The 13347-nt window shown below is 37.2% G+C and overlaps 1 protein-coding gene across 3 annotated transcripts in view; it reads left to right on the top strand.

Moving 5' to 3' along the window:
• LOC127947250 (NT-3 growth factor receptor-like) overlaps window positions 1-13347 on the top strand; it is a 248372-nt gene that overhangs the window by 192285 nt on the left and 42740 nt on the right. For all 3 annotated transcript variants that reach the window (XM_052544244.1, XM_052544243.1, XM_052544242.1), the window contains one exon: window positions 11142-11330. In XM_052544244.1, the coding sequence (XP_052400204.1) occupies window positions 11142-11330 (189 nt within the window). The remainder of the gene's footprint in view (window positions 1-11141; window positions 11331-13347) is intronic.

Raw genomic sequence — 13347 nt, 5'->3', positions numbered from 1 at the left:
TATCTTATCTAATTTTCAAAATATTTGAAATATTTTCGGTTTATTTTATTTATTTATAGGTTTCTGTTTATTTTAATAGCAACATCTGGCAGCTGCTGAGGGATAATCAAAAAAGGCAGCAGCTATTTACACTAAGTGCAAATATCTATAGATTATATTTATACTATGTTAAAATAGCAGGACTTTCTTCTATTTATACAACTTACTGCAAATAGTGCCAATTATCTGCACCTCAGTATTGTAGTACATTGGAGGAGTATTCATTGAAACTGTGTGTACGGTCTACTGTCCATGTCCAGAAAACATCATCAAAGTAGTCCATGTGACATCAGAGGGTCAGTTAGAATTTTTTTGAAGCATCGAAAATACATTTTGGTCCAAAAATAGCAAAAACTACGACTTTATTCAGCATTGTCTTCTCTTCCGGGTCTGTTGTGAGAAAGAGTTCAAAACAAAGCAGCTTGTCATATCCGGTTCGCGAACGAATCACTCGATGTAACCGGATCTTTTTGAACCAGCTCACCAAATTGAACTGAATCGTTTTATACGGTTTGCGTCTCCAATACGCATTAATCCACAAATGACTTAAGTTGTTAACTTTTTTGAATGTGGCTGACACTTCTTTTGAATTCAAACAAACCTATATTCCGGAGTAATTCATGTACTCAAATAGTACACTGACTGAACTGGTGAAGGGAAAGAGCTTTTGAATGAAATGGTACTGGAGAAATGAGGATGATAGGAGGGAGGGAGAGAGGGAGGCTTACAGATACTGTAGGTGAGAGCAAGATGGTGGCTTTCTTTGGGTTCATAATGTTGAGTACCATACAACTTGTACTATTCTGCAGTGTAGAGCATGTTGTACTATGGACAGCATGTTATGCATGCATTTTCATGTATTGAGTAGCTGAATGACTGGAGCACTATATATGACAAAATGTGCATGTAGTATATTGAGATATTATATCCCACAATTACACATTCTTGACTAATAAACTAGAAGTAATACCAATCATGATTTTCATATTTGATCACACTTTTACTTAATTTAAATTTAAAATTTGCCACTTATTTCTGAGATAATTACTGGACTCCACTTGGTGAAATAAATTGGTGAATTTCACCAAAACATGTCCAGGTCACATTTCACTCAAAAATCTGAAAATAAATAAATGAAAATAATAAAATAAAATAAGTGTACTCTGTTTTAAGATTTTTTTGTCTCTCTCTCTTTACTGAAATAAATACAGCCATTTGTTTTATTATTATTACTTTCAATTTATTTTTATTTTTTAAATATATATATATATATATATATATATGGTAATGGGGAGTGAGCTTATTTAATTTTCATTACAATAATGGTAATAAAATACATATAATAATAATGGATTTTTTTATATTTTACAATAATATATATTTTTAAAGAAAAATCTTTGTTATTTTTTTTTTGGATTTTTTAATTTATATATATATATATATATATAAACTACACATATACTAAGATTTTGTGAAATTCCCCCAAACATGCATGTGACAACCATTAGAAACATTTATTTGCATATTTCATATGTCTACCCTTAAATAGTAGGCAGTGTGCAGTTTAAGCAGTCAGGAACACAGAGGCAGTACATGAGCTGGGCGGTACCAAAACATGACTGCGTGACACACAGTCAGAACAGGACGCTGCTAACGCCTCATCCCCCATTGTCTCCATTCTCTCTGCATGGGCAATAGAGATCCATCAGGAATAGACACTGTTCAATAAAAGCACACCAAGAGCCTCGCTGCCTGCGTAGGTAACAAATGAGGGGCTGGACCCTGTGGTCCCTCCTGGCTCTCAGGTCTCCTCTGTCTGATAGTTTATCTGCCTTCTGTCTGTCTCTCTGTCCCCTGAGCTTCCTCCGTGGCCTCTCTTCCTATTTGACTATCTCTGCAACTGTCTATATCCAGGCATGCTCTTTCTGCTGTCTCCGGCATTTCACTTGTTTACCAGTCTACCCCTCTGAATGTTTTTCTGTTTTATGTTGTAATGTAGGTGTCTGTACACTCATCTCTGCTGAAACACTGTTAAATAGTCTATGACAGGCAGGTTTCCATGGTGACTATTTACCCCGTATAGAGGCACGTATCTTTCCACCAGATTTCACTGCACAAAAGGCAGTTGCAGGCAAGAAAAATTGGCTCAGCTTCAGTCCCTAAATCCTGTTGATATCAAAACAGTAATTGCTTATGCTAGTGAATTTGTGTTTTGTGCGATTAAGAAATATAAGAGAAATTTGTATATTGTGTAAGTATAAAGACACTGAATAGGAATCGTAAACAAATGATGCCATTTTGGTCGGTCATAAAAAAAAGATTCTCTGGAAAACGCAATTCTTTGTCATTTTTTGCTTTCTTCAATATAAACCGGAAGCTGTTTAGCATTTAGCGCTAATGCAAGCTAATGAAGACCAAAATATGAACATTAGGTGTGTAATTGGAGTTTTATCTGCATATTTTTATCATTTTTGTGCTTCACTGATGGGAAATGTAGTTTGATCGCACAAGCCTTCCAGCTGATAAACCAGTTATTTCTAGCAAGCTAGAAACTAAATTATGCCGTCAAAATCACAACTACAACTTGTGATAAGTAACTCTTTACATGCACTACAAATCTTTAATTGCAAATAAAGTTACAGGTTTCTTACTGGTATATACAGCAGCATATCAGACAACCCCGGGCTCTTTGGAAACACGACTCATTGGCGACATACTAAATATTGCTTGGGGAAATCGCGGCCTAATGGTTAGATAGTTTGCCTCAAACCCAAAGATTGTGGGTTCGAGTCTCGGGCTAGCAATACCATGACTGAGGTGCCTTTGAGCAAGGCACCTAACGCCCAACTGCTCCCCGGGCGCCCCAACATAAATGACTGCTCCGGGTGTGTGTTCATGGTGTGTGTGTGCACTGCTGTATGTGTGCACTTCAGATCAGTCAGATCTCCTTTCAAAACAATAAGCCCATCTCTCTCTCTCCCTTGATTCCTGCCAGTGAGATCAGGGTCATTAGCATTCAGTGGGAATCAAACACCTGCCAGCCACGTGAAGCCTCAACTGCGGTGAGCACAATCAGCCAAATATTTTCCTTGTGCGATAAATGTGCGTGACTGTCACCATATCAGTTGATAAATGGGTTCTCTGCTCTGTCTCACTCTCTTCTGCTCCATTCCTCCCTCAGGTTCCTCCATTCCTCTATTTAAGATTCACCAGAGGGGGTCTGTGTGGGTAAAATACCGCATAGATGCTTCAGGTGCACCTGAACGACACTGTACTCTGATTTACTGTCACAGATCTTGCGCCACTTTATGAAATAGCTGATCGCTCAAAGAGTTGTGGGAATATTGGCAGCCCAGACGTATGGCCATACTTCATTTTTCCATTTGGGGCACAAGCTGGTCAGTAGCCACTGACAATGTGCTAAAGGCTTCAAAGGGTCACTGCAGGGTTACACGCGAAATGGACCTCCAGCCCCCTTGGGGCGCCATTACACACTGCCAGACGACATAATGAACGAGAAGGAAACCACGATACCCGTAGGCAGAATTTTAAAGCAATGCTGTGATGTGACATGATGGAGAGATGTGAGTTACAGTTAGCTAACAGCTAGTCACTTGGAACAGCAATTGTTTTCTTTCTTTTATATTTTTAATTTCACTAGAGCAAAGTGACGTTTCTTCAAGTATTAATATATCAATGAAAAATCTATTTTTAATAAAGGTACAAACATACAGTATTAATAAATTTACCTAATTCATACATATTACAATATCTGAAATTGTATATGTATTTTGAACCAATTAGGTTTTTTTTTTTTTTTTTTTTGAAGAAATAAATGTACACTTTTATTCACTGACGATAACAATACATTATTATTGACACTGAAGACTGGAGTAATGGCTAAGCTATTATAGAAAAACAACATTCATTCATATATATATATGCTTTCAGTGAGTTTGTTACAGCGCTGTGGAGGATTTTTGGTCCACTCATCTATGCGTAATTAAGAAACATTGGAGGGTTTGAGTATGAACCGCCTTTTTAAGGTCATGCTGCAGAATCTCAATAGGATTCAGGACATGACTTTGACTAGGCCACTCCAATGTCTTCATTTAGTTTTTCTTCAGCCATTTAGTGGTGGACTTGCTGGTGTGTTTTGGATCATTGTCTTGCAGCACAACCCAGGTTTGTTTCATCTTGAGGTCATGAACAGATGGCCGGATATTCTCCTTCAGGATTTTTTGGTAAACAGCAGAATTCATGGTTCCATTTATCATAGCAAGTCTTCCAGGTCCTGAAGCAGCAAAACAGCCCCAGATCACAGCACTACCATTACCATATTTTATGTTATTTTTCTGAAATGCGGTGTTACTTTTATGGCAGATGTAATGGGGTTGGGGGGCACCTTCCAAAAAGTATTTTCCCAAAAGGCTTGGTGACTAGGCAGCAGCTAGTGTGGCTGGGAAAATACACATCCAGCACCCGTACAATTAGCACCGGCGCTCCCCAGGGCTGTGTTCTATCCCCACTGCTCTTTTCTCTGTACACTAACAATTGCACGTCTGAGGACCCCTCTGTCAAGCTCCTGAAGTTTGCAGACAACACCACACTCATCTGCCTCATTCAGGACGGTGATGAGTCTGCTTACAGACAGGATGTTAAAGAGCTGGCTGTCTGGTGCACTCTCAACAACCAGGAGCTTAACACTCTCAAAACAATGGAGATGATTGTGGACTTCAGGAGAAACCCCCCTGCTCTCCGCCCACTCACCATTTCTTGCGATTCCCTTCTATTCAAGAACTGTACTTATCCAGAGTGAGCAAAAGGGATGGCAAAATCACTCTGGACCCCTCACACCCAGCACACTCCCTCTTTGAACTGTTGCCATCTGGTCAACGCTACAGAGCTTAAGCACCAAAACGACCAGACACAGGAACAGTTTCTTCCCTCAGGCAATCCATCTAATGAAATCTTGATAATAACTGTGGAAAACACTACTTTATTTATATTTATATACACATACACTTATTTACTGTATCTAACACACATACTTAGTGTACACTTAAATTTTGCAAATAATACATACATACATACATACATACATAACTGCTTTTTGTAATATACCTGCCTTACAATTGTCAATTTGCATGTTGTCATTCCTTACCTACTTATTTGTATTTTTTTTAATGTGTGTTTTTTGTTCTGTAGCTGTCATTCTGTTGCACTGCGGAGCTTCTATCACGAAAACAAATTCCTTGTATGTGTAAACATACCTGGCAATAAAGCTCATTCTGATTCTGATGATTCTGATTCTGAAATGTATTTTTAATAAATGGAAAGGGTTGCGCAAGCTTGATCAGGGTTGGAGCTAAACTCTGCAGGACAGTAGCTCTCCGGAATCTGATCGAGAGTAAAATTAATGTAAATAATCACAAAATGTTTACTACCTATTTTTTATGTTTTTGTGTGTGTGTGTGTGTGTGTGTAAATAAAAACTAAACAAAAAATTACTCAGTCATTTTCATAAAATGTAGTAACATCTACAGTAAAATGATCCAAAGGTCTGTAAAAATAAAATAAATAATAATAAAAATAAAATAAAAAAATAAAAAATACACCGACCCATTATTTTGTGTCACTGATTCCTCAGACCAGGGATAATCAAGTCTAAGAAATCTGTTGATTCTCAAACAAAGCTTTGCAGTTTGCAGCACTCTCTTTCCCTAGCTTATCTGAGATTCTGCTGAGGGTGGAACATTTCAGCAGTGCACGTGTGTAAGCCTTTGCACATTGTTGTGATTCAAACTTTCGAAACATTCACCACCTCGTAATGAATGCACATGTGAGCATCACACATAAATTTACCACCAACCTGTAAACATAAGCAGTTCTTGGCAGACAGATTTGATTCAAATAAGTCTTCTGTCTGCTCTTCACATTTCATCTTGTTCAGTAGACCTTGAAAGAAGGAGTTGCCATGTCAGTGACAGTTATTGTAAAATTTGCATATTTGTTTGATGTGAACAACAACAACACTGCTGTGAAATACTGTTCATTGAATGTCTTTAGTCTTCTATATGTAAAAAAAAAAAAAAATAAATATATATATATATATATATATATATGCCCTGCGTATTTGCTCTGTACATGAACAACATGGTTGGTTCTTATTATGAAGAGCTTTCAGTCCTTGGCTAATGATTGATTTATGCCTAAGGATATTTGGTCACTGTGTGTTGCATTTGCTTCTTCATCTGTCCCTTCAGGTGAAGCAGCTGTACTGTCCTTCCCCTCCAGCTCCACGGGCGTTTATACAGCTATAAACAAAATGCACATTGAATGCTGTGCCTATGGCCTACTTTGATCATTGACCATAAAGATGACTTACTGCCTTTGTTCTTGCCGGTTTTTCATTGTTTGGCCCGATTGCAGGAGTTCTGGCACAGGATATTAATGCTTCCAGTATTGGTTTTGTTTACTAGCATGGGTGCTAGCGTTGTTTATGACATAGGGAGCTAATCATGCCGCCTTTGATTTGTGCTGCAAGAATTTTGTATACCATGTCATGCTGTGAAGGAGAAAATGGCTGGAACTAATATAGTGGGCATATAAAATAGCATTAGAACTGTGGAATAACAGTTAGCACATTGCACTTGATTTAAGCTTGCTAACTCAAATCCGGTTAGTGTAAAATTGTAAGTCTGATTGCTTAGAAAAGTAAAAAGTTTCTTCAATAAATGGTGCAATTTGAGGTGTCATTTGTGATTGTAGCTCTCTCTAAAATCCCCAAATCTGAGTAAAAGCAATAATAAATATAGCTAATGGTAAGTGTGAAGTGTACTGAGTGTAAGCATTGCTAATGTTTATTAGAAGGTGTGACGGGTTCTTGGTACACCTGAGGCTCCAGGGGATATTGCACTATTAATCTGCTTCACAGAGATGAAATTGTGATAACCGGCAAGCTGCTGTTTTCAAGTATTTGCACATTTCCATGTCTCACACCAAGTGAACGAGCTTTTTATTACTTAAGGAGCCACTCAGTGAAAAATTCCTCATAATCGCTTCATTTTTCCTCAGCACTTCCCTAAGCAGCAAATGAAGTTATGTTGCTTTTTTAAGTAAATATATTAATTAACCTTGCATGAACAGTATTAGTTTTGAAGATATCAGATGTATATGACTATCTATCTATCTATCTATCTATCTATCTATCTATCTATCTATCTATCTATCTATCTATCTATCTATCTATCTATCTATCTATCTATCTATCTATCTATCTATCTATCGATCTATCTATCTATCGATCTATCTACTTTTAAATTAGCTGGAAACATGTTTATTGCAAGGTTTTAATGTCATAATATTTTGTAGCAGGGTTGCAAATCTCAGAAAAAAAAGAAACAGTATCTCATGTAATATTTATAATAATATTAACATTTTCTGAATGTTAAGAACCATTTCTAATTGGCAATTTGTTGAAAAAGGCCAAATGTTGTTCCTTACTCATGGAAACAGAAATGAACTGCCTGAATACACTTCATTTCAGTTTAGAGGTCCTGCATGTGTGTACGGCTCTTTGAGACCTAGCACTTTTTTCACACCCAAGGTCTTATTCTCATCTGTACGTTTGAAAATGTTTTGTGCAAATACCATTTGAGCCAGGCGCAGTTGAAGAGGGTTTTCGAAGAGAAAAGTGGCAAGATGATGACCACATTGTTGTTGTCTGCCTTGCAGGCAATCAGAACACCAGGGAGCCGATCTGTGTTCATATTCTCTGTTTACCCAACAAAAGAGTTTTGTCATTGCCGCTGACACCGAGGGGCACTGCAGATATATCTGGGCTATTCGCAAATCAGGAAAAGAAGAAAAGCTACCGACTTCAGGCAATTACAGCGGTTTGCACAGGAATGAGCGGAAGAGACAGTACAATTACGGCCATAGGAAGTGGCCTGAGTGTTTTTATATGGCTGATTTTCCAGCTCTAGCACTTCCTATCAGTCTCATATGCTAAGGAAAGTATGAACAATCCTTCTTGCCCCGTGTTTGTACCTCTCGCTTCCTCGCTCTCGGACGAGGTGGTTTGATGTCAAGGAGACACTTCAATGCACATTGGTTAGATCAGAGGAAGTAATATGAGTAATTTATCCGTGCAGGTCTTCCATGGCTGCTTTGCATTGCAATCGGGGCACAATTGCTATAAGAGAGAAGTGGGCATGGATAGTGCCTGTTTTATCTTGTATAGCTACCTGAGATACAGAAAAGTGCTCGGTGCACTTTCAACATCAAAGGAAGCCACATCAACTCCAGGCAAAATGGCATTCAGACAGCAGGGTTCAGATGGCTTTATAAACAGAATCAATCGTCCCTGTCACCTTTTACGCCGATTCGACCCCAGCAGGTGTGTGTGTGTGTGTGTGTGTGTGTTTAAAAGTGTGTGTAAGTTTGAAAAGGAGAGCAGAGAGTGTGTGCAATGCAATTCTTGGTTTCAATAAACTGTGATTTCCATCTGGATTTGTCATGATAAACAATGTTTGTCTAATTATGTGTTTTAAGATCTCCAAAATTATATTTATGATCATATCAGGTGATAAACTTGATGTATAGGTTGTTGTTTTTTCTCTCTTTCTGTTCAATAACCCTGTGATGGTCTGACAATGGTAAATATTTAAGCTTTTTGTTGATTTGGTTTGCTTGTCATACAAACCATGATCCAGGTTCACTTTAGTTTTAAAAACGAAACAAAAAAAAAATTATGAGTGAAAAGTTAACTTTCACACTCTTGCACTTTGAACGACAGGAAATTAGGTAATAATAATAATAATGGTTTTCTTTTATATAACTATATTACAACATATTTAACCATATGTAACTATATATTTTTTTACAATATATTAGTAAAATTAATATAATAAATATATGTAATAAAGCTGTAAATAAAACAAAGATAATTAAAAGTACATTTTTGCAAGAAAAACAAATTTTATTGTGGATATTAAATTGGTAATTTGGTTTCATACTGTAATAGAAAGCTACCATTTCATTATCATACTGAAATGGAAACTTAAGCATAAAAGGAAATATCAGTGCGCTGACAAAGTCAGTTCAATCCTAATGTAGTTCTGGCTTACCCACATGTATCATGCAACACTCTCTCTCACATTGCTACTTATAATAAATGGATGGAAACTTCTTGACCAAACACAGTTATCTAGAACCAAAGAGAACATTACAAGATGAGGAAGTCCTGTAGAAACACGACGGCTCGCCACCCATTTTCTGTCGCGTAAACAAATAGTTTCCTGCACTTTATTGATAGAGTTCCTAACTCAAAATGCCAAAAGGCAACAGCGAGTGAATGCGATCTTCAATTCACCGTGCCAGCTGTATAAAAGGATTTTGAAAGTGCCATTTGATATGCCTTATGTATTTATTTTGAAGCGCATTAACGGCTGCGTCTGACTTTGCGCATCTCTAAGTATAACCCGAAGGAATTTTAAGGAGGGCTGTTACTTTTAAGCTTAAAATGTAACACCATTAATGAAATTTTAAACAAAACTGAGCTAATAAAAACAACTTGTTTGAATGTCTTGATCCTGCAGTTTCAAATATATATTTTAGACATTGAATGATAATAATGCACTTCCAAGTTTTTGTTTAATTGAGTCATTTATTTTTTACTCATATGGCAGTGAAGATATTTATATTAGCCAGTATGTTTTAAAGAAAAGGGCTAAACATTTTAGTACTTTTTCACCTTGCTAAGACTCCTTTTAGTATTTACAAAAATTATTGTAATGGCCCTTTCGGGGCTTTTAGACTTTCCAATTAAGGAAAAGAAAACCATTTTAATGACCCAATTAGCTGCAGGGGTCATTTGACACTTAGCTGAACGTCTCCTCCTGTCTTAAAGGCGAAAACTAATTAAGACTTTTACCCAAGATTTCCCCTTAAATCTGTCACAGCAGACCACTGTTATTGTCTCGAAATACAGCAGTGAAAGCGTTTGCGGCAGTTCATTACATTTGGATTTCAGATTGAATTTCACAAAGAGAAATAAAGGGCCTTTTTCCTTTGGCATTTCAACTAAATTCCAAATGACGACTTTTATGATTCCTAATAAAAGAATCACTCAAATTAGTCAGTTCATTTATTATGTATTTGTTTACTTAATTATCATTCAATATGACTTATATGCAATATGGCTGTGCTTGTGAACAACGTTAAGCTTTCTTTGAGTACAATGACTTATTTCTTTAAAATAAATAAATAACTGGTCTATATGTATAGGTACAGTTCACTTGTTGGCTTTAGTCAAGACGTATGACCCTTATGGACTAAATGACCTCGTTAATCTTTCTAAGAGAGTTCCCAGGTAAAACTGACTATCAGGATCTAAGGGCTTAAATCAAAACTTGACTGTTCCTGGATGTTTTCAGCATCTATTATGTTGTTGAACATTTAAACATCAAATGTTAGCTGGCACATTCAAGGCTAAACCCTAATATATACTTACCAGAAAACAATCAAAGAAAGCTTAACGTTGTTCACAAGCACAGCCATATTGAATATATATATATATATATATATATATATATATATATATATATATATATATATATATATATATATATATATATATATATATTGGGAAAGTACTGGTAATGTCAGCTGTCCTGAAACACAGGTATTTGTGTGAACTACATTAAGATTGAACACACTTTCTGTCATCAGGCCGTCATTATTGTCAAGGCCTGTCGTTTATCTGTCGCCAGTTTGGAGGCCCGAAATTGAATGTGGGTGCATTTTTGTTGACATCACTAAATGAGCCGATGATGGGACTTTGGGAGACTTGGGGAGTCAGTGTTTACCATGGCCCAGGGCCGGCAGCTGAGGCTTCTGGGGTTGAATAAGGCTGAGGCATTTAACATGTGACCAAATGACAGAGAAGAGCTCAGAGGCCAGTTGCAGCTCTAAGAGATAACGTTTATTCTGACAAATGAGCCTGCCCGCTTTCCCCTCTCAGATGTATTACGCTGCATTCATTTTCCATTAAACAACCAATGTCATTTTGGTTGATGGCTCTCTTTTTCTCTCTGCAGGACCCGTGGCTGTGATCAGCGGTGAAGAAGACTCCGCCAGCCCCCTCCATCATGTTAATCATGGCATCATAACCCCGTGTACCCTGGATGCTGGGACAGACGCCGTAGTGATCGGCATGACCCGCATCCCAGTGATCGAAAACCCGCAGTATTTCCGCCACGGGCACAACTGCACCAAGCCCACAACTTGTGAGTACCATATAGGCACCAAGATTTTTATTTTGTTTTTGTCTAGTATTTTGAGTTTAGCATAATCATCTGCGATTTTTGCCTGATGGTTACTTATCCTGAAACAAGTGATAAGACTTCACAGGCTTTCACAAACTTTATTTGTTTTGTTTTTTTGATAACTTCATTACTTACACAATTTTTTTTTTAATTTTCTGAATTATTTGATTTGCTTACTAAACCATACAGTAAGTCATTCATTTTGTCACGTCCGATTTACAGTAAAACAAGAATTGTTACTACTGTATGCTGAATGAACCAGCGAATAATTAATTGGTGAATCAGTACATTTGGGAATCAGTGAGTTTTTGAATGATGTGTCAATTAATGAATCAATGAATCAGTCCAGTCATTACTGAATTAATTCAATCAGTTAATTGGTGAATCAGAGAGTCATCAGTGAGAATCAGTGAATCATTAGAATCATGTGTCAATCAAAGAATCAATAAAACATTTATAAATTAAATATTGCCATACGTTTTTTAAGTTTGAAAATATATTTTGCACCGCATACTAGTTATTTCAGTTCCTGCTGCCCACCAACAGCCATTTTCCGTAATCCGACTTTGTTCCACACAGCAGGTGGCAGACATTCCCAAGCTCTTCATTGCCCCCTTGAGTACGCTTCCAAACAGAACTGATTCAATTAAAGCCTGAAGACTTCTGCCATTTGAAAAGCCCGTGAAAGTGTACTTATTACAGTGAGTGGCAGCGACATTGACAGTGATTTGTGGAGTTTCTGTCCTTGCCTAAATTTGTACAGTGTGCTCAGGGAGTGCATAAATCCGCTGCCCCCCTTAGCAAGACTCATATTTTAGTGCACCTACTGTACTGTCATATTTCCAGAGGAAATTGAACTTGGGTTTAAATTTAGGTTGGCTGCAAATTCCCTCATGTGCCTCACAGATTGAATTCTAGACAAAAGCATATGTATGCTTGAAAAAGAGAAGGTGAAATGGGAAGCAGGGGCGTGAAAAGTCGATAACTTTATGTTTAAAAAGAATTTGAGTGGGCTCTCAAAGCGGTCTCAACTACAGAAATAAGTGGATTTTTTTGTGGAGTGTTTTGTAAAGCATATAGTTCTCACTTTGAAGTATGTAGTACTCATAGTAGTTTATATATAGTATTGTAGTTTATATATTTTTTAACTATATGGATTTAACTTTGAGCATTGACAGTTTGTCATAGTTGTTTATTATCTTTCCAGAGATTCTAATTGTTCACATTTGTAATTTAATCTGCTTTAAACAGGATGAAAATGACTCTTTGTTCATATGGTAATTTTAATATTTTGCACAATTGCCAAACCTTCTTATTTCCACCTGAGAAAAGGATTCACACTAGTCCTTTTGGGACACAGATGGGTTTTCTCTTCCACACGGCCTTGATCCGGACTAATCTGTGAATTATCTGTCTTTAGGATTTTACATTGTTCCGGGTTTGGCAGACTGTATTCCCTCAATGCATCCATTCACTCTTTTTTTTTATTCTCTCTGTACTTCCTATGAGCTTTTCCATGATTTCCAAATCAAGCCAAAATTGGATTGTCAGTAGCATGCAAGGAGAAAAATGACACTACCTTACATTTCCGGGCACCATGTGCTTCTGATCTGCCGGTTCCGTCTCCAGTGTAGAGAAAGTCCCAAACTAAGTGAGCTTTGTTAAATCGGCTTAATTTTATCGGCCTCTGAAGATGTGATTCTGGTTCTCCAGCCTATTTTGAAGCCCCCAAAAGTGGCAGAGTATCATCACTCATATTGTGCTGCTTTCTTGCCTCATAATTTGATTTGTTTGTGAGCAGAGACATGCAACTCATGCTGGATATCACTTTTGAAGCATCTGGAGGCTACCAAGAAGATTAATTTAATTCATCTGAGCCGAAGCAATAACAACACAGCTGATTGCATGCGGTGTCGATGTCGTGTCCGAATCCTGAATCCTTTTCCTCTGTATTTTTTTATTTTTATTTTTTGCAGAA

The sequence above is a fragment of the Carassius gibelio genome, chromosome A25 (assembly GCF_023724105.1).
Source record: "Carassius gibelio isolate Cgi1373 ecotype wild population from Czech Republic chromosome A25, carGib1.2-hapl.c, whole genome shotgun sequence".
Lineage (NCBI taxonomy): Eukaryota > Metazoa > Chordata > Actinopteri > Cypriniformes > Cyprinidae > Carassius > Carassius gibelio.
Note: the sequence above shows the minus strand (reverse complement) of the source record. Positions and strands in the feature narration are given on the sequence as shown.